Here is a 21,242-nt window from a genome sequence, read left to right as displayed (position 1 = left end):
TTGACCTGTTTGACAAAGAAGGGGAGAATGCAGGCGTAACTAAAAGTAACTTTATTTTACATAGCTAAAAAGGAAAGTAAGATAAAGACAAATGAAAAACAAAACCAAACTGGGTGGAAGGCAGGGGGAAAGAGCAACTGGTTGACTGCCACCAGCTTGTATATCTTGAAGCCAGACCAAGTGAGATGCATGTCCCCGATTACCCAACTCCACTCACCAGTCTTATTGAGGGAGAGGCCTGTTCAGAGGGTCCCCTTCCTGAAGAACAAGGCTGTTTTCTAAAACAATAAAAAGTTAACACACCTGAAACTAAACCGAAGACAATTAAATAAGGCAATTTAAGTTCCATTTTGTCACACAAACACCTCGTTTCAAGTAGAATGGTAATTGCCCCAAACATACTACCATAACCACAGTGACCCTAACCTCATGACCACAGCCACCATTTTGCCAGCATTATGCCCCACCCAGCAACCTTGGATCCTGAAGAGCAATTTAAGGGTGAGGAAACTGCTAGCTAGAGAATGTAGTGAATCATCAAGTGTCAAAGCATGAGAAAACTAGTGCACAAGGACATGCCATTTTCTGTATGAATCTGTAAAATACACAATAAAACACTACCCACCTCAAAATGCATATCTGGTTTTAGCAGGAATACAGGACAGTGAGTAACATGAAAGTAGGAGAATGATACAGTATGGTCAGCAGGAAATGATCTTAAAACCCCTGACCCAAACTTTCATCTAAAACATGTGGCTGCAGGTTTTCGTTTCAACCAAGGAGGAGCACACCAGGCCAACCAATCAACATCAAGGGATCACTTTGTTATCAGCTGAAGACTGAGATCAGCTGATTAAGTGATTCCAGCCTGGTGTGCTCCTCCTTGGTTGGAATGAAAATCTGCAGCCACACAGCCCTTTATGGAATCAGTTTGACATGCCTGCTCTACACAAAGGGCAAAAAACCCAAAACCAAACATGGTGGAAGCCAGGGGGAAAGAGCAGCTGGTTGACTGCCACCAGGTCATATATTTTCTAGCCAGACCAGGTGAGCTGCATCTCCCTCATGGCCAACCCACCAGGCTCTTAGAGAGAGAGGCCTGCTCACAGAATCATTGCAGTATGAAAAATACAACCTCCATTCAAGAGTATACTAGCTTCTAATGAACTAATTTACTGCTACTACTCATAATAATGCCATTTAAATTAATACTTAAATAGAAGGAGATAAGACAAGATGACACAAGATAAAACTAAAATTATTTTGTTACAGAGAGCAGGAATAAAAAGGAGACATAGGAAAAAAAAGACTGACAATGACAAATAAAAATGATACAAAATAAAATCAACAATATATATGTGTATTATACACAAAAAGAGTACAAATAATATTGAAGGATTGCTCAGTTTCTCAGTGGAAAATATTGAATTGCACAAGAGTAAGATATGGATATGGAATAAAATACAATGTTTTTGTACTGTTGCATAGAAGAAAATATACAACACAGTAAAAAAATCTATAAGCACAATAAAAACAATTTAATAATATTTGCACAGCTGTAATGGATATTATTATTTGTGATGTGATGTTAAACAACATCAACACAGTACTACATTAAATTATATGATGTTGGAGTTAAACACTCTGACAGCTGTTGGACTGGGTAGATTTCCTTCTTACACACTGGATTAAGCAGTCTGTCACTGAAGGAACTGCTTAAGGCCCCCACTGTCTCATGCAGTGGGTGATAGGGGCTGTCCATGATTGACAGGAGGATGATTGGCTAACATCCTCCTCTCACCCACCTCCTTGATGCCTTGATGGTGTACAGAGGGAAGCTCCTTTCAGCCTCCCCCTGAGCAGTAATGTTGAATTGTGTTGAAACTGGATAAGTCAAAAAACATGACCTGTGAAGTCCTCTCCTCTCACAAAGACAAGGCAAAGTAAATATGACTCACAGTTGAGCGGGAAAGGTCCTCCCCTCAATTCAATTCAGTTCAGTTCAATTTTATTTATATAGCGCCAAATCACAACCAAAGTTTTGAAGTCTTGGGACACTTTCCATACAGAGCTGACACAGACCCAACAGTTCCCTTATGAGCAGGCACTTGGTGACAGTGACAAGAAAAAACGTCCTTTTAGCAGGCAGAAATCTCAAGCAGAACCAGGCTCTGCTTCGACCAGCTGGGTGAGAGAGAGAGCGGTCGAGGCAGGGAGAGAGAGAGGCAAGGAGCTAACCTCTTCTGTTTTGCTACGTTCTTTTTTAGGGGGGCAATAGAGTCATGTATCATACACAATGAACCTGTAAAACCAGATGATCAGTTTGCAAGGGACTAAACTTATCACAGCAGTCCTCCATTAAATGGTGATGAGATCGCATCCTTAAATTTAGCTATAGCACATATCAGATAGGCAGCTGGTGTAGGAATTTTTGCTAATGATAGGTAGTCTGGTAATAGGAATTCAAAAGTAATTAAATGATGATCCCTCCACATGAACATTAAAATCACCTACAATAATTACATTGTTTTAAGGACTAACCCTGATAGAAACTCGGAAAATTCAGAGTAAGGACCAGGAGGGCGGTACTCTATGACAAATAAAACTGACTGTGATGTGTTGGAGGTTTGATTTGAAAGACTAAAAACAAATGAGCTTTCAAATAATTTAAAGCCGATTTTATTAATACTAAACTCGGATAAATAGCTTCACACAGCCAGGTTTCAGTCAGACAAAATAAATCAATATTGGGATCTGATGTTAACTCATTTACTAATACAGCTTTAGAAGACAGAGATCTAATACTTAGTAGTCAATATACTCTAAGATATACAATATATCTTGTTGTACTGTTGCAGTGGTGGTCTTGATATGTTGTCTTTGCGCTATGTTCATTTATATGTATGGTGTTTCAGTATTTTGCAAATCATCACGTTCTGTTTCTATTTACGTTTTACATAGCAGTAGTACTTCCCATCCTTTTTGGAAACGGGATTATATATATGATTATCGTTATTATTATGATTACCTCTAGATAAGGGACTATGGCAAATGCTGGGAGAACTGAGGTTGGTTGGCACGAGTTACCATAGTGACGCGTCTGCTAGCAGGAAAGCGGCGTGCGCGTCACTTCCGCCCTGACCAGTACGTTTGAACGGTTAGATACAGCTATTTATTTACAGAAAAGTATTTAGAATGATAGCACACATATTGAGTATGTAGTGCATAGTGTGGAATTTCGGACACCTCTCCTTTAGAGTCCCAATGGGAAATACGCAGAGGAGTTACCGAGTATAGGAGTATGTTTACCGTGGAAACCGTGTACCGTGTTTCACAAGGCAACTGTAAGAGTAACAGACACATCCAGAGCTGCACATATCTACAGTCGAGTAGTCTGCATGTTTATAGGTTTGCTATTGATTTGTTGGCAGTCGTTCTTTGTGGATTGTCCTGCAGCATCTCAGTATGAAAGGCTTTTATTTTGCAAGCATCCGGAAAGACTCTCTCTCTCTCTCTCTCTCTCTCTCTCTCTCTCTCTCTCTCTCTCTCTCTCTCTCTCTCTATCTCTCTCTCTCTCTCTCTCTCTCTCTCTGCACTCCCCGTTCACGATCTGTGTGTCTGGGCATCCTTTTCGGTGCACTGCAAGAGAATCTGGTTAAAGACTCAATCTGGACTTACGGAACTCTCAGCATCCTGACGACTGATCCAGGCTCCGTGTCGGTCAGCGGGGCTGCATCGGGCCTGGTCTCTGCTGGCGGCAGATCCGCTGCAGCTGAAGCCTTCGAGATGCCCCGAGCTCTCTGCAGCTGCACAACAACACCGTCACCGATACCGGCCCATGGACACAGCTATGCTTTTCAGACGGAGAGCCAGGTAACGCTAGCTAGCTAACATGAAAGCCCGACAGAATAGAAGACAGAGGAAGACACGGAGGTCCATACGGAAACCAGTGGGGTTTACAGCGACTGTGATTGAGTGATTGTGGCGATTAAAAGGTGTCGCTGGGCTGTGGTCTTGCAGAGAAAGAGGAGAAGGTGTGGGTGGTCTGGGAGGGCTGGATGGGCTCCCTCACAGGCAAAGGCCTTTCGTTTAAAATGTAATCTGGTAATCTGCGAGATCCATTCCTACCTTTTACATCGTGTACATGTGGAAATGAAAGCTGTGTAATAAGATAAGATTCTTTGTGTTTTTGCGAAGATTGGAGTCGTAGCCTCTGCTGAATCATCTGTGTGTGTTCCGTCACCACTCTTTTTGTTCGTACCATCCATCTACTTCTGAAACTGTTATGTAACGAGTTTACTTCTGCTTTCCATATGTTTGGAATGTATTTTATATTGTGATCAGAGGGAGGTGCACTGTGATTACTGTTACGGTCAGGCCACAGTGAAAACACGTGAATACATTCGATGAATACATTCAGACGGAGCCTTTGTGTCCTTCATACTGCTTGGTTCTGTTATGACCCTGTTGAAACGTCTTTACCCATCACATCACACACCTGCCTGTGCCTGTGATAGACACTCTAGCATGGGCCCCTGATTAAAAAGTCTTACCTATTTTTCTAACTCACAAGACCATTTACAAGACATTTCAATTCCACAATATCATATAGCACTGTGTAGTTAATCACAAATGAACAATTATCATTATGTATTAATGTGTTGGATGCTTTTTAATTATCAATTATAATTGATTAATTGTTAAAACAAACAAACAAAAAATCATTAGAATATAGTGAAGAAACTCATCACAGGTTCCCAGGGCCCACGCAGATGTTTTCAGGTTTATCTGACCAATAGTTTTTTTTTTTTTTTTTTTTGCAGTCAGTAATTTTTTTGTATCAGTCAATTATCTGCTAGTTGCATAAGCAGTATATGTAAAAACATTTTGAGACTATAAATAATGATTATTTATTGTTTTTTTATTTTTCAACAAATACATTTTTTCATATCAATTCATTTTAGTAGAAAATATGAAAATATAAAAAAGACTCAAAAGATGTCCTTAGATTGCTTATTTTGCAGCATTTAGCACATTTACAGGCTAGAAAACTTTCAGACTTCATAAGTTACTTCGTAATTAGGAAATAGTTACCATACTACAGTGGCCTATACTATGGATTCATATAGAAGTCAAATAGGTTGTTGGTAGTTGTCTATTTAGCAATCACAAGGTGGTTGTATGAGATGAGATTGATTGTTTCAGCCGCATCATGTGCGTATAACTGTTATTATTAGGCAGGTGCATGACCAAACTGAGCATGAGTACTGACTGCATGTACTTGGACTGTAAATTTACATTGTGATCCACGATGCGGACATGTTAAGATTACAGGGTTGGCCCTAGTTGGGAGCAGATTTTTTTCTGTGTTTATACTCACATTGTGTGAACAAACATTTGCAGGGTTGAGTGCTTATGTTGCCCCATAACAGTCTATATCATAAATAATAATAACATAACAATCATATTTTTATAAAGTAATTTATTAATAACAAAGGCATTCAAATGCCTAGAGTCCCAGTGTTCAGCCATGTTCATTTGCAGTGATAACCCCAAATCAGATATTGATAGTGATCTAAAAGATATTGATTATAATTAAATTCTGCACAATCAGTATTGGTATATAATATCTAAGGTGTGCAGCAGGTCCTGTCGTATCTGGATGTTTTCCGGCAGCTTTCCTGCCAGTGAAGATGATGATGATGATGCCTTAGTCATGTTTTTTTAATGACTCATCCAAATCTCTCCCTCTCTCTATCCCTCCTTTTCCCTCTCTATCCCTCCCTCCCTCACCCTTCTCTCCCTTCTCTTAATCTCGCTTGATCCCCCATTGTAACATAATTTCTCCTTCGCCATACATCCATCACCTTGTTCCCTCCATCCCATGCCTCCCCCCTCCCTCCCTCCCTCCCTCTCCACCCTTCCTCCCAGGATGTTGCGATGGCTGGTGTGTGGTCGGTTGGGTCCAATTTGGATGTGGAAAGCACTGCTGCTGTTTGTGGTCATTGCATTTACAGGCCAGCTGCTGGGGGTCATCTTCAACAAGAGGTATCTGGTACAATCTCATTTATCCATTGTTTTTGTATTTGATTTCAAGTTAAACCTAAGTAAGACAAATTCAAATGGCCAAATCCACATTGGCTGTAACTTCAATGCTGAACTGACCAGTGGTGTTAATTTCATCACATCGTCAGTCAGCCAGGGACTTTCTAGTTCATATGGCTGGCCTCCACTTTGCTGCAGTCCAGGCAAAAATGAACTTGTCACTGCTCTCTGGTGGAAAAACTATGTAATGGAGATGCTGTTTCTAAATAAACGTAAACATGCAGTATTTTTGACATTGCTCTACTGGCATTTCCTCTCTTTTGAACCATTCAGCTCGTCTTCCTCAAAATGAAATCTCATGGGACGTCTGAGAATTTACAAGAATTTCGGCTGGTTCGCAAAACACTGTTCAATGGAAACACCTGCAAGTAGCATTTGAACTTTGCTGACATTTCAGAAATATTGCTTTTATTTTGCGAACACCTATAATGGAAACGCAGCTAATAACTCTGTTTATTATTATTGCTTTGATTCATCACGTATTAATTGGATGAAAAAGACCAAGTTAAATTTGATTATTTACTGCATTTCAAATAACAAAATGTATTCCTTGTCTTATTGTGCAATACTCTTTCAAATAACTTGGCAAGGGAAGAACAAAAAAGGCCACTACAAAAATCAGATATTGCTGTAGACTCCATACCCCAGTGCCTCTCTGACCAAATTTCAGCGAATAAGTGTTAGCTAAATCTGCTGTCTGCGGCTGATTTAATGTTTTTTTTTTCTCTTCTATTGCTCATCTTACACCTCAGCACTTAATGTTGATCTAAACAAATGGAAATTGACTCTGCTGTTACACACACCCACACTCACACGCAAGCTGGATGGGTTTCATGTTTGTTAAATTTGAGTTACACCCTAAAATATCAGATCCTGCTGAGATCTGTACGTAGCCTGTGTTGACAGAGACCGATACGATACTGCAATTCTGAATGTTTCCCATCAGGATAATAGAGAATCATCATCATGCAGTGATATAACTGGTGAATGAGACAAAGAGAAGACTGCTCAGTTGTATGACTGCTCATGGAGGATCTGTCTATTCACTATTTCATGCGAGAGTGTTTAAAAGAATGCATTAGCAAGTCTCTGCAGCTCACAGGCCCTTTGGACAAACAGGTTTACTTTCAGTGTCGACATAAAAAGTTCAAGTCACTGTATCAGGCTGCAGAGGCACACCTTCTTATTACCAATTCACACATTTCTTTCTGTCTCGCTTCTAGTGTGCTCTCTCCTTATCACACACACGCACACACACACGCACACACACACGCACACACACACAGAGAAAGCTAGGGCTGTAACAAACTTCAATACCAAAGGCCCTGGGGGAGATTCAGGTTGCAGTCCCTGTGCTTGTTGAGAGCATTTCTATGGTGTGGTCGGAGCATAACAACTGGCTTACAAGGGTTCAGTGTATCAGATTAGAGGAATCTAATGGCAGAAATGGAAGAAAAAATTCATAGTTATGTTTTCAAAAATTTCAAATTCCAAAGTCATCGTGCTTTCTTTACCTTAGAGTGAGCCCTTTATATCCACAGATGGAGTGGATCCTCTCTTACAAGGACTCATGAAGCACGGCCATGTTTCAATAGTAGCCTATAATGGACAAACAAACACTCACTCTAGAGACTGCTTTTTGCATTTTTTGCTTTTTTAGTGGTCACTGTAGGAAAGGGTAAAGCAATTGCTATTGAGCTGGTTGCATTCTGCAACCTCACCGCTAGATGATGATGATGACATCTAGCAAGAAGGTTCTGAGTGGAATTACTCTTCCCAAGTGTGCATGGATATCCTCCCATAGTCCAAAGACATGCAGATAAGGTTTATTGTAGTCTCTAAAAATTGCGTGTAAGTGCGAATGATTGTCCGTCTTTATGTATCAGTCCTGTGATAGACTGGTGCCCCATCAAGGTCTTCCCTGCCTTGTTGCTTAAAGGATAACTTTCGTTTTTTACAACCTGGACTTTATTTGTAGCATTAATTACGACCATTTAGACACCCCGACAACTTTGGTGGCATTTGGAGTCGTTTTGAAGAAATTAGCCCCAGACGAGCGGCGCATATATCCGTATAATGCGAGTTATCGGGGCATCCATGCGCAGCCTCTATATAACGCATAATCTGCGGCGAAACTCGTTCATATTCACATATTTTGTTAAGATATGCTGGTGCTATTCCCCTCTGAGCCCGTGGTGGCATGTTATCAACATCCAGTGTCTCTAAACAACTACTTCTGACGTGGATGACGTCATTTTCGAGCGCTGCGCGCTGCGAGCAGCCAGCCACAACACGGCTAACTCTGCTGCGGTCGGCTAGTTTAGCTGTAGTTCGCGACTGTTATTTTTCACAAAATGGATGAATATTTCTCCGACTCTGAGGTGGTGGACGATGACTTTGTTTACGATGGACGTCCTTACCGTTTTGAGCTGGAGTACACGGACAAGGAGCTCGTTAAAAGGAGGACGCGGAGGCAGAGAGAGGAACAGCTAGCCAAACAACAACAAACGGCTGTGCGTCCACGAGTAGACGGTAACTGGTGGTGTTCTTGTGGACAATGTTCATCGATGACGGATGCCTCGCATTATACGGATATACGCGCCGCTCGTCTGGGGCCAATTTCTTCAAAACGACTCCAAATGCCACCAAAGTTGTCTGGGTGTCTAAATGGTCGTAATTAATGCTACAAATAAAGTCCAGGTTGTAAAAAACGAAAGTTATCCTTTAAGTTAGTAACGACAGGCCACAGTGCAGGCTAGTATGACAGGCCCTTGAGCTCTTCAGTTAAGAAAAAAACACGCACACACATATTCATTAATACATTCACCAGACCCATCATGAAAGCCAACCCACCTGCCCAACCAACAAAAATATATGTTAATCAACACCTGCACCCAATCTGACCTGCAAATAACCAACTTTTTGCATTACAGCAGCACAAATATCAGCAAGACTGTCAGGATTGTGCTGCATCTGCTTCCTGCGCTCTCTAACAGGCTGATCCTGCTACTGGAGCAGATACTGTCAGAGTGCGCGGCTGTTTGGCCCCCACCCACAGTAATGGGAAAGTTTAAATTTGACATGTTCAAATTGTTATAAATTTGCTCTTTATTGTTGAACAACAAAAACAAGAGACAAAAAGTCTGTATCTTGTTCTTCTTCTTCTCGTTCTCTCCCTTTTTTCCCTTCATATCATAACAGTGAATTTGAACAGAACATTGGCCTGATTGGACAACAACATATTACCCAGCAATCATCATTGCATCTGTATATGACATCAATACCAGAGAAAATAAGAAAATATTAATTCAATTAAATTGCACATTTTTATGGTATATGTAGAATAAGCCTGTAACTTTGTAATGCTTTGCTTGCTGCTTACGTTTTTCAGTAAAGTTACTGACACCATGACAGAGGTGGATGTGCACGTTTGGGGCTATATATACACTGAGGTATGCTAAGTCAAAGGATGGGAGATGGTGTGTGAGAGGTATTTGAAGCGTTTTCACCATACCTTTGCTGGAGGCCCCCTTGCTACCTGTGATACAGCATTGGCCTCAGTGGGGTTACACTGTCTAAAGGTATGTCCCTGAGTTGGGACACAGCATAAGCAGGCACAGTATATGTATTTAATCACAACGTTGTTAAGAAAAGAACCACAAGAAGTAAACAAACCTCCATCCCAAAAAGCGTTTTCAGTTCACAAAAATGATTACATTGCTCAGCAGTCTTAAGTTTCCGTGTTATAAAAGTTGAAGTTATCAAACTGTTGATAAAAGCATTTAATTGCACTAACATAAAAAAAAATTTTGTTGATGATATGATGATATGTAAGTGAACATAACTGAAGAACTCCCTTTAAGTCTAAGTTAAAATTTAAGCTCCATTTATTCCATTCTCCAATTTTTTGGCTATTTGGGAGCGCAAAACAAGCAATATTGACATACTGTCACTTTATATGTGTTTATGTCCATCTGATGAATGTAAGTTGAATATTCGCTCTCTTTTTTGCTTAACTTTGGTCTTCACCAACTCCTGAGAAAAAATATGTGTCTTTAGCTGGTAAATGCTCTGCTATGTTAATCAGCTCATCTCTGTGTCTTTTCACTGTTTGTTGCTGGCAGGTAATGTACAGTGAGTTATTAGAGCTTTTTCTCTGAAAACAGCTTGAAACATTTGAAATGCAATCTAAAGTTAAAATCTTTTCTTCCCTTTACTCTAGCAGTGTCCAGCCAGCTGCCCGCTCAGTCTTCTCGTCCCCTGATGCTCAGGGGCCATCTTTGGGCTCCTGTCAGCCGCATACTCACATCATGTTCCTCAAGACCCACAAGACGGCAAGCAGCACTGTGCTCAACATGCTGTATCGTTTTGGAGAGGAGCATGACCTCCGCTTCGCCCTGCCACTGGGCTACCAGCTGGGCTACCCACTGCCCTTCAATGCTCACAGGGTCAAAGGTTACAGAGGTCCCAGAGCCGTAGAGTTCCACATCATGGGCAACCACATGAGATTTAATAAGCCAGAGGTGAGTAATTCAGAGAAGGACAGTAGCCATAAAGTTTTTTTTAAGATTTTTCATTTGCCAACCGAATGTTGCTTGTTGCTTGTTTTTTAACAAAACGGGGCGATTGTTTTAATACTGAAGTAAAAGTTCAGTTCGCACAGATTAAAATAAACTACTGCATTTATTTTGAATGACACCACACATGTTATCTTTTCCATCTACATATATCTATGTGACAAACAAACAAGAAAGGGAAATTCATAGGGTAAAGACTTCGTACACAGTTTATTACTGTGTATATAACTGAAGTGACAACTTTTCCTTGTGTTGCAAATAAATTAGCCAGATGTGACCTAATTTACGAGAGTTCCTTGCAAACAGTGTAGTTCAAAGTTAGTTCTGCTCTGAGCTATTCTTTTTCAATAGAACCTCGTCCTACCCATCCATCCTCAGCCCCAATCACTACCACTGCCAATTTCCCAAAATACATAAAGCAATGTTCAGACACTTAAAGCTCTGAAAACTCAGAAACGCATCATTTCGCTTTTAACACACATATATAATTTTTAATACCTCTTCATTTCAGAAGCCTATTGCCCCTGTGTATTTTGGGTGGGAGAGTCAGAGGCTTTAACCAAAGCTTCACACTGCAATAAACACTGAGTAAACAAACATACATGAACTTCATTTATTTTTTTTTAAATCAATGAAGTTCATGAGGTAAAACAGTGAGTGTATTGTCTTTGTATTGTTCAGTTCAAGTGAAGATATGTCAAGGAGGATTAGCAATTTACCCCTTTCTGTTTTATTTATATTTTACACAATGTCTCAACCTTTTTGGAATTGGGGTTGCAAAACATCAGTCAGTCCCTGTTCTCATGCATTACACCTCTGCACACCAATACACTCATCCCTAATATGTTGTACCATTTCTGTAGTCACAAAAAAGTGAAAAAAAATTGACACTATCAATCCAATCCACCAATAAAAGAAAAGCTCATAAAACACAATACATCTTGAATCAAGTAGTGAAGTATGAGAGGGGAATCAACATTCTTCTAATAAAGTTATATCAAACCTTGTGTGGTGAAGATCAGAAAAACAATGAAATCCAATTAGATGTTGGTTGACCTGCTACCTCAGGAAGGACCCAACAAAGAACATTAAGTAATGATATGTCAGTGAAATTCACCACCTCAACAGACATTACACTTTAACGGTTCATTTAATAAGTCACAGGTCTGAATCCTTGGCTCCCTTTTTGGTCTTTGGCAGGCTTGCTGACCCCGACCTCAAGAATTGCTCACTTACCTTTTTGCCAAGATTCTGGACTTCCTGACTGTCAGGACTCAGATTATCAGGGCTGCAGTCACACTTCCAACCCTCTCATCCTCAGTTAAAGTGCCCCCTAAGGATTTGAACTTAGCCCCCTGTCCTTATTCCTGTACCCACATGACTGCGTGGCTAGGAACAGCTCCAACTTGATTATTTAGTTTGTTGATCACACATCAATCCCTGGCCTCAGCAGTCTATGTGTGGAAGTATCCTTGAATGTATGAATGCAAGCTTGAGTTGTAAAAGCGGTCGCCAAGAAATACATCATTTACTTGTCGCTTTGGTGCAAAGCCAACAACCTCTTAGTGAACATCAGCAAAACCAAGGAGATAATTGAGACTTTTGTGTTTACACATTGGCAATTGATGGAAGACTTATTGACATTCACCTCCACATTCCCGAGAATCTGGCATACACACAGACATGTTGGCTTACTAAGCCTAGGAAATCAGAGTCTCTCTAGGGGTCCCAAATACCTTCTACACTGGTGGTGTGTAAAGCTTCCTAACAGGAGGCATCACCAACTGTTCTGGGATCTACTCATTGGATATTCACTCCCGTCCTTGCAGGAGAAAGTGCCGAACCAGAGCTAGTAGGATTCTGATTGTCACCACCCCAGTAAAGGACGAATGGTCAAATATGAGAGTGGAAGCCGCCCTCCCTCTCTTTGCCACTGCTGTTGACCTTGGTGGTATGGCTGCCATCTTGTTTACATTTAAAGGAGGATGTCAGCAGCAATCTCTCATTGTCTATCATTGTCAATGGTTACTGGTGATTATCTGCAAGAAAAGGACAACTATAGTAACATTCTGCAAAAGGTTTCTGTTGTCTGAAGAAGCAGTTAGAATACAATATATTATTGCATCACATTAACAGCACATTTTTTGTGTTTACATGTTTTTTCTGTTTCTTAGGTGGAGAAGGTGATGCCTGCAGACACATTCTACTTTTCTATCATCAGGGACCCGGTTGCTTTGGCTGAGTCCTCCTTTGCTTATTACAAAGAGGTAGCGCCTGCCTTTCGGAAAACCAAAGGCTTAGGTGACTTTGCTGATGACCCCAAAAAATACTACGACCCTCGTCTCCGCAACAACCACTATGCCCGCAACCTGCTGTGGTTTGACTTTGGCATGGACCATAATGCTAATTTCTCCATGACGCTGGCTCAGCGTGGCAAGGCCATGATTCACCGGGCCTTCAAGCTCATTCTAGTTTCTGAGTACTTTGACCAGTCCATGATTTTGCTCAGACATGCCCTCTGCTGGCCGCTTGATGCTGTCGTGTCATTCAGCCTCAATGCTCGGCAGCAGAAGCCTGGTGGCAATGCGGGGATAAGTGGGAGCTGGGTAGACAAGGCGGTGGCAGCAGCTGGTGTTGGTGGTAGAGGGGGGCGTTCACAAGCCAAGACGCTGCCCAATCTGTCACTAACGGAGGAACAGCGGGAGAAGCTGCGGCAGTGGAATGCCTTAGACTGGTACTTATACAAAGCCTTCAACCGGACCTTCTGGGAGGAAATCGACAGATTTGGTCACACTCAGATGGAGCGAGAGGTGGCTCTTCTCAGGATGCGGCGGGAAGATCTGGCCCGGGTTTGTCTCAGGGATGGCGGGAAGCCTGTGGAAGCACACCGAATCCGTGACAAAAACATCCGGCCATTTCAGAGTGGATTAGTCAAGATTCTTGGCTATGAGCTCCAGCCAGGGTTAGACAATACCACCAGGACAGCCTGTCTGAGGATGATCAGGCCCGAGATCCAGTACAAAGATTTGCTGGATGCTAAACAGTTCCCACGGGCAGTCCAAGCCCAGCCAGGGCAACAAAGCCAGGGCTTGATGGTAGCAGCTGGTGGCTCTTTTTTAAGACAAGGCTTGTCCAGGACAGGAGAGAGGCTGGTGGGGGGAGGGGCTGGGGGGAGGACAGTGGACGAGGGGGAAAGAGACTGGGACAGAAGCCGTTTAAGGAGCAACCAGACTTTGGCAGGGCAAGAAAAAAGGAGGCTGAGATAGTCTGTGGTAAGCCTTGTTCCTAAATACAGTACATTCGGAATTCAAACAGATAAATTAATGAAACTGAAAACTGAGCCAAGTGTGGTTTACATTGGGGTTTCTTTTGCATTTCCACTTTTTGGTCATTTGCTTGTTTTCTTAAAATATGTCTTTGCTTTTAGGCAGAAACATCAAACAGGAGTGAGCAGGGGTCGAGTACTTTGTCATGCTTACATGTAATGTGCTATGAACTAGCTAAATTAATTAACTAAAGACAGAGGTGTAGTGTTGTTTTAAGTGCTGGAGGGCACCTATGACACATTTGTTATGGCTTGTTTCGGAGGCCATGTTTCTACATGGTATATTTACAAACATTTTTTAACTGTAACTGACCACATGATCAAATGTTGCTGATCTAATGAAGTCAGCTAACATCTAGCACAGTGTTATTAGGTGATACCATGGATGGGGTAGGTTGGAATTAGCATGTCATTAAGCAATATAGGTGAATGAACAAAGTATCAGCATTGTGTTGTGAATGATCAATTTATTGACTTGTGCTGAGCAAATAAAGCCACAAGAGTGCAGGCAGGGGTCAGGCTCATCTAATAGACGTGGCTGAGCAAGCTTAAATTTACTTCGGGAATTGTGCAGGCAGCACAGGCTAGCGAGTGTCAGCTAGCTGTGACTGGAGAAAAAATAACTGAATTCACTTTGCCCCTCAAAGGCTACTGGCAGTCACTGGTATCTTTTAAGGTGGAATGTGTTCTGTTGTGTTGCTCAGTGGATGAGTTGATGTCATGAATTAATCAATACACCTTAAATGTCAATCTGACAACTCGGATCATTCCATTTGTTTTTAGTGATGATTGGTTCTTCAAGTACTTCAAAAATGTATATGAATTTCATCTGAATTATCCGAACTGCGAATATTTTATTTCCTTACTTGGAGAAAACAACTGGAAGAGTGTTGTATCAGTGTGCTTTCAATGATAGAGTCCTGCTGCAGGTTTAACCATTTCAAACCTGCACAAACATTTAGAGAAGTTAATGCTAAATTTCTTTTCTAAATTTCCAAAGTGTAATTTTCTTCTAGACTACTTGTCAATTCATTTTGACATTATAGCCTTTGGGGCATATAATATTTGACAGCCAGCAAAGCAATAAAGAGAATTTGTTAAATACTTACTCCTTACTTACTACAGACATACTACAAGTGAACATGTCTCAAGAGAGGGAAAGGATGCAGGAAGGGGGACCAAGACCCAACATGGATCTACCTGGAGGTGCACTATTGAATGTTGTTGTGAGGCTATAAAGTAAATTAGAGTACAACACATCTCTCATATGATCAGGTGGGACTACTTCATTCAACTTATCTATTGCTGCACTACAAGAAATAGAATGAGTGGGAAGGATGTTGCATAATGCACCAGGTATTGCATCTCAGGGTTCGCAGTCTTTCAGTAAAACAGAGGGCAAGGACCTCCACAATTTGGCTGATTGAGGCTGCAGATATGGACTTGACTCAACAGGCTCTAGAGGTACAGTCCTCACATTAGACTCATGAACACACAAACAGTAAACTAATGAGAAAGGAACAATAGTCTGTTTTCCCTCTGAGCAGTTATTAAAGAGCAGTGCCAGTGCGAAAACAAAATGAAACAAACAGTTACTGGCATTCACCCTACTCCATCCATCCATCCATCCATTTTCTTCCGCTTATCCGGGGCCGGGTTGCGGGCCCAGCAGTCTAAGCAGGGATGCCCACACGTCGAGAGGAGCCAGCTGAGGTGGCTCAGGCATCTTTATCGGATGCCTGCTGGACGTCCCTTCCTGGGAGGGCATTCCCGGGCATGCCCCACCGGGAAGAGGCCCCGGGGAAGACCCAGGACACGCTGGAGGGACTATGTCGCTCGGCTGGCCTGGGAACGATTCGGGGTCCCCCCGGAAGAGCTGGAGGAAGTGTCTGGGGAGAGAGAAGTCATTCACAATACTATTCTGAGGATTAACACTAGGGCTGTCAACAAATATTCTAAATTCCAATGTATATTCAAATTGTAAAAAATCAATATTTTAATGAAATGAATATTCAACTGTGGAAAAAAACAGTAGAACACCATCGTGTGGCAGCTGCACTGAAGACATACAGTAATCACAGAACGTTTCAGTTTGTTTGTTGTTTTTTACTGGGAAAAACTCTCCTGTCATAATGTCAAGTGAAAATAATTTCCAGAGTTAGTTGTGAAAATATTCTGGCTCTACACGCTGTTTTCACGCTGAAATAATATACAAGTAGTATTTTGCATAATGTGCAAAAACAGATATTTGAATGGATTGAACCTATGAGGTTTTTTAAAGAAATATTTGAACTCAATTTTTGGTCAGTTGTTACAGCCATAACACTCACACAGTTTTTCCTGACTGCCCTTAGTATTACAACAATAGCCTAACATCAATGTCTGTGGGAGTAGTCACATCATTTGCAATTTTTGTAAAACAGCAGAATTTACAGCTTCAAAGTTTTGGGCTTCGTAACTTTGCAGACATTTTACATGTACTGAAAAGCTATATAAAACACTAAAGGAAAGGGAAAATCAAAAAGCATAATATGACCCCTTTAAATACCGCTTAGTATTACAAAAGAGGATTTGGACACATTTTTTTCCGTCCACAATCTGCTAAAGTAGATGGAATGTATCCATCTTTGTGACCCTGCAGAGACATTCCCATGGAGATCCATGTCTTTGTCATGATGTGACATGATATTTTAATACTGAACTTAGAACAAGGAGGTATTTTGGCACATTTTAAAGAAACATTGTCACTACAGTTCTAACACTAACAGCTAACTAACACATCTATTCCAAAAGGACAATAGTGTTGCTCACGAGATTGCCCAAAAACAAAACACAGCCGGACTGTGGTTAGACCTGACTTTGCATGCGTGGAGTGCAGAAGCACACGTTATGGATTATATAGTCAAATTACCTTTGCAGTTACAGCTTGCTGTAACAAACAACTACATGGTTGAAATGATAGGTATCACTATCGTAGACTGGTAATGCTATTAGTCCTAATTTCCCCCCAAATGAACACCAGTTTTACAAAAAATGCTTTATTTAACTTAGAGTAAGAGGCTGAACTCTGTGTCTTCAGAACGCATTGTTGGGCATGCCTATCTCAGCACTGTTGTGTGTGCTAACCACAGCATGGAGCATGTGGTGAGAATATTTTGTCATTAAGATGCTGCTGTATGAAGATTCAGATGGAATCTAATAATTATTGGTTACTACATTCATAAGAACTATTACTATTACATAACAAAACCACAGACAGAGACATGTAAGTACAAACAGGATCTCACTTGATAGTTTTGTGCATACCGACAGTCCATAAACACAGAATTCCTAAATTTGCACACACACAGAAATGTGTATGTGTGTGCTTGCTAACATTATCTGACTGTTTTTTTCTTGCTGTTGTCATTACCGTTGCCATTGTTTTCCAAAAGTCAAAAACACATCAATGGGCCTCACTGTTGGATCTTTCATTATGATGAACATGGGTACTGTGGTTATATATAATAATATATATATAAACAGGAAGAACAGCAAATTCAAACAGGAGTAGGTGTGAAAACAGGGAGGCTTCTTACCGAAATATATAAAAAAAATAAAAAAAAATAGGAGAAATTACTGTCTCTGATGTTAGCCTGTTTCAAATGAAGTCTTGTCTCTAGACAACTATAGAATTTTCATTTCTTCTAAAGTTGAAAGTTACTTTTGATGGATGTTTTTTAAATGCCATTCCCTTATTTGTAATGTTTTGGGGTTTTTTTGTTTGTTTGTTTGTTTTTTTTTACAAATTAATGTTGCTGCTTTGTATGAATGGTATGAGTATTACAATGCTGGCACATCAGAATACAACCTGTAAGGGGTTTTAAGAAGGCTCTGAAAAGAGTCCATGGTTCTCAAATTAAAGTCAATTATACTCTAAACTACAGCATTTAAAATCAAGTAAAACCTCATGTTTGTGTTGAATGAAAATGAAAATCTCAACCATTCTCCAGCATCTGGTTGTCATGTGTGGAAACCAATGCAAGCACCTTGCTAGCGGTGTGGGGCTGAGAAGAAGGCAAACTGGTCTGTGAACAAAGAGTCAGTGCACTTTAAAGTGAGACATCTGTTTGCTGTGGCTTTTACTGCTGGCAGTCAAACCAACAAAACATAGTCTTTCCTGTGATAGTGTCCAGTGTCAGGAAAGAGCCATGATGAGCCTTGTAGTTTTTAAAAAATAAGGCCTCACATAGTGTGTTATTTTTCAAAATTTACAGAGCTCATAGTGAATTATCCTGCTTACCAGCTGTTTGCCAGACCATATTATTTAGTATTGTTTATTCATATTACTTTTCACTCTTTATAGTGCCCATTTGTGTCAACATTCATCTTTGCCAACCTTGGAAAACATGTTACAATTTGGAGGTGCTTGGTGTTACTCCATGGCAGAGTGTTTCGGTTCAGCTGTTTTATTTCCAAGTGTATATATGCACAGGCTGGCGTGCCTAGACAGGTGTCTTCAGGTGCAGTTATGGAATGAAGGTTTGGAGACAGCTTGAAGTGTGTTGAACCTGGGATTGTGTGTCTCTTTAAAAAATCCAATACTGAACATTTGACTGATTGATGCTAATAGTCCCAAACAAAGAGTTCTTCCACAGAACAGCAAAGTGTATTCTTCAACCTTTGCAGTGTGAATGGTGTCACCTTTCAGCAGTCAGCCTTCTGTGGGGATTGGTTGTACCACATTGTTTCTGAATGGCTACCTCGTCTGTTTCCCGTGGTGAAAAGGAGATTGTTATTCGGCTTTTACAGACACTGAGTGAAAGGGATGATAAAGATTTAACAAAGAGGAAAGTACTGTATTTATTCATTTTCCTTTCTTCCGGGCAAGTTTTGTCTTATATTTAGTTCTGTAATCTGAAATGCAACTCTCAGACACTTGGAATTTGCTGCTGTTTCATCATCCACAGTTACGATCTTTGTATGCAAAAAATATCATCACATCACATTTCAATTACTAATAATAATAATGTGATAATAAAATGTGATATGGGACAATTTTACATAACATGCTGCTCAGCAGCAATGTGTTCTGTGCTACAAATGGTGGCAGGAAGCTACACTACAGAAATACTATTGAATAAAACTGACTTAACAGAAGGGACCTTTCTTGGTGCCTGAATGTTCTTTATTCCAACTGATTGAAGATTGCCTACCATCTGGCAAGTTAGTAGATGAAACATTCTTCCCTTAACAATTTTTTATTAGCTGTTCATGGATTGAAATGTCAAGGTTGCAGGACATGGTCAATCACTGTTAACTGGCACAGTTTTTCAGGCTGATACTGCCAAAATATACACCAATATACCTGTGATAAAATGTCAATGTATTGGCCAGGCTGCAATGCGAGATATAGAATAAAATGGCTGATTTACATGAAATATGTGTGTGTAGCTCTGCCTTCCATCCAGAGCCACCATCAGGTGAGAACTTCAATTTTTCAGCCACATACATACAATTGTAATGGGCACATTGCCCTGAACTATTCTGCACATTCATTAAAAATCTTAATGTTGAGCAGTTCATAAGCTTTCTTTAGCTCCACCCTCAGTCCAAAATGTCAACTTTGCATACAAGATATCTCCTCTTATGCAGATTGCTCTCGTGCCACCATCAGGACAAACATTATATATTTTGCTCCACCACTTGCTCCATTTGCGGTTGTCACCCCCCCTTATCTAATCACCATTCTATATACTGGATTTATCAGGGTTTGTTCTCTTTTAAGTTAGGGTAAAGGTAAGAGGGTGTTTATCACATCACATTATGATGGATTTCACTATTGATGTTGATAAGAAAACCTTCAATCTCCCTCACTCATCTATTTGCCCAGTCTGTGTTGAATTTGGATGGGCCATAATTCAGTGTTATCGTGTATTGATTTCATAGGGAGTCTGTGATGCTATTGTTTTACAAAATGTAACTGTACACATTTGGAATTTCAGCAGATTGTAATTATTGCTCATTTATCATTATCAGTGTAATTAATGAATGTTTGTATGTCAGAATAGTGAGATAATTACAGTGTGTCAATATCAAGAGAAGATTGTTTGATTTCTCAAAATAATGGTGAAGAATAATCACAATATTGGGAAGACCATTTGAAATACTAAAAAATGTTCTTTTATTATCTTAAGAACAAAATGGTCGATCAATTGAGACAAAAATATGTTCTCTCAAGACAAAAAGATAATTATGTGTTAATTCCCAGATAATGACTGGTAATCACAACCACAAAATCATCTCGTCTTTATCTCATACATGATCTTTAACTCATAAGTGAGAGATATGAATCTTGTAATTATGATGTATTTTTTGATTATAAGATTTTTTTTTTCATTGGTGAGAACACTGTGGTTCTGTACACGCTGTGTGTACACGTTTTTAATCCTTACACTCCCAGTTACACAAGCACACTCTCTGCTTAATTTTCAAGCCTGTCTTCCCACATACCATTAAGCTTTGGTTTCATTCTTCCAGGAGATATCTGGATAAGAAAGGTTTTAAAGATAGTACTGTGATTTTAGGTTTGTTTATAATAGGCTATTAATGGTTTCACACATGAACACATTGTATGTTACATAGTGTGTAAGACTGTCTGTATAAATAAAAGGTACACCTTGTGTCAAACCCTTTTCAAATCAACTTTTTCAGGCTTTGAGTGGAATCATCGTGCACACTTTATCTGAACTGCTACCATCTCTGTTCTACAATTCCCACCCCCTAGGTAGTTACTTACAAGAAGTACTTTATTGATCTGATATTCTCTTTAGATGTTCAAGATTTGACTGAACTGAAAGTGCAAGAGTTCATTCAGAAAGCAACAGCGTATTTTGGCTTACTTGAAACTGTGTTTGACGAAATGTGTAGATTGCGCTCTTTGTGTGCATCCATTGAGTTGTTTTTCTTCTTGTACTGAATAAAAACAACGGTCCTTTAACTTCAATAACGTGTCTTTCTGATTTTTATGTGCTGTTTACTGACTGGATGATGAGGTGGTTGATGGCATCAAGTGCTTAAAATCAAATCAGTCAGCTGAATTTGAGTTGGTTTGATGGTTCATAGGAAAGACTATTTGCAGCAAGTAGTTTCCCATAAACCATTCTATTCCCTTGAGCCTTTATCTGGTAATTACCTCTCCTGAAATGTATATTTTCAACTTAATTTTATACATCAAAGTCTGTTTACTGGTCTTG

At 40.2% G+C, this 21,242-nt stretch overlaps 1 protein-coding gene across 1 annotated transcript; it reads left to right on the top strand.

Annotated features, from left to right (window-relative positions):
• The first annotated feature begins 3,605 nt into the window (after positions 1 to 3,605).
• gal3st4 (galactose-3-O-sulfotransferase 4) lies at positions 3,606 to 20,966 on the top strand. Its single transcript, XM_041964916.1, has 4 exons — positions 3,606 to 3,873; positions 5,932 to 6,048; positions 10,328 to 10,628; positions 12,857 to 20,966. The coding sequence occupies exons 1-4, from the start codon at positions 3,839 to 3,841 to the stop codon at positions 13,946 to 13,948; spliced, it is 1,545 nt and encodes a 514-aa protein (XP_041820850.1). The 5' UTR covers positions 3,606 to 3,838; the 3' UTR covers positions 13,949 to 20,966.
• The last annotated feature ends 276 nt before the right edge of the window (positions 20,967 to 21,242 follow it).

This window comes from Chelmon rostratus, chromosome 23 (assembly GCF_017976325.1).
Source record: "Chelmon rostratus isolate fCheRos1 chromosome 23, fCheRos1.pri, whole genome shotgun sequence".
NCBI classification, from domain to species: Eukaryota; Metazoa; Chordata; class Actinopteri; order Chaetodontiformes; family Chaetodontidae; genus Chelmon; species Chelmon rostratus.
This window is presented reverse-complemented; position numbering and strand designations above follow the sequence as displayed.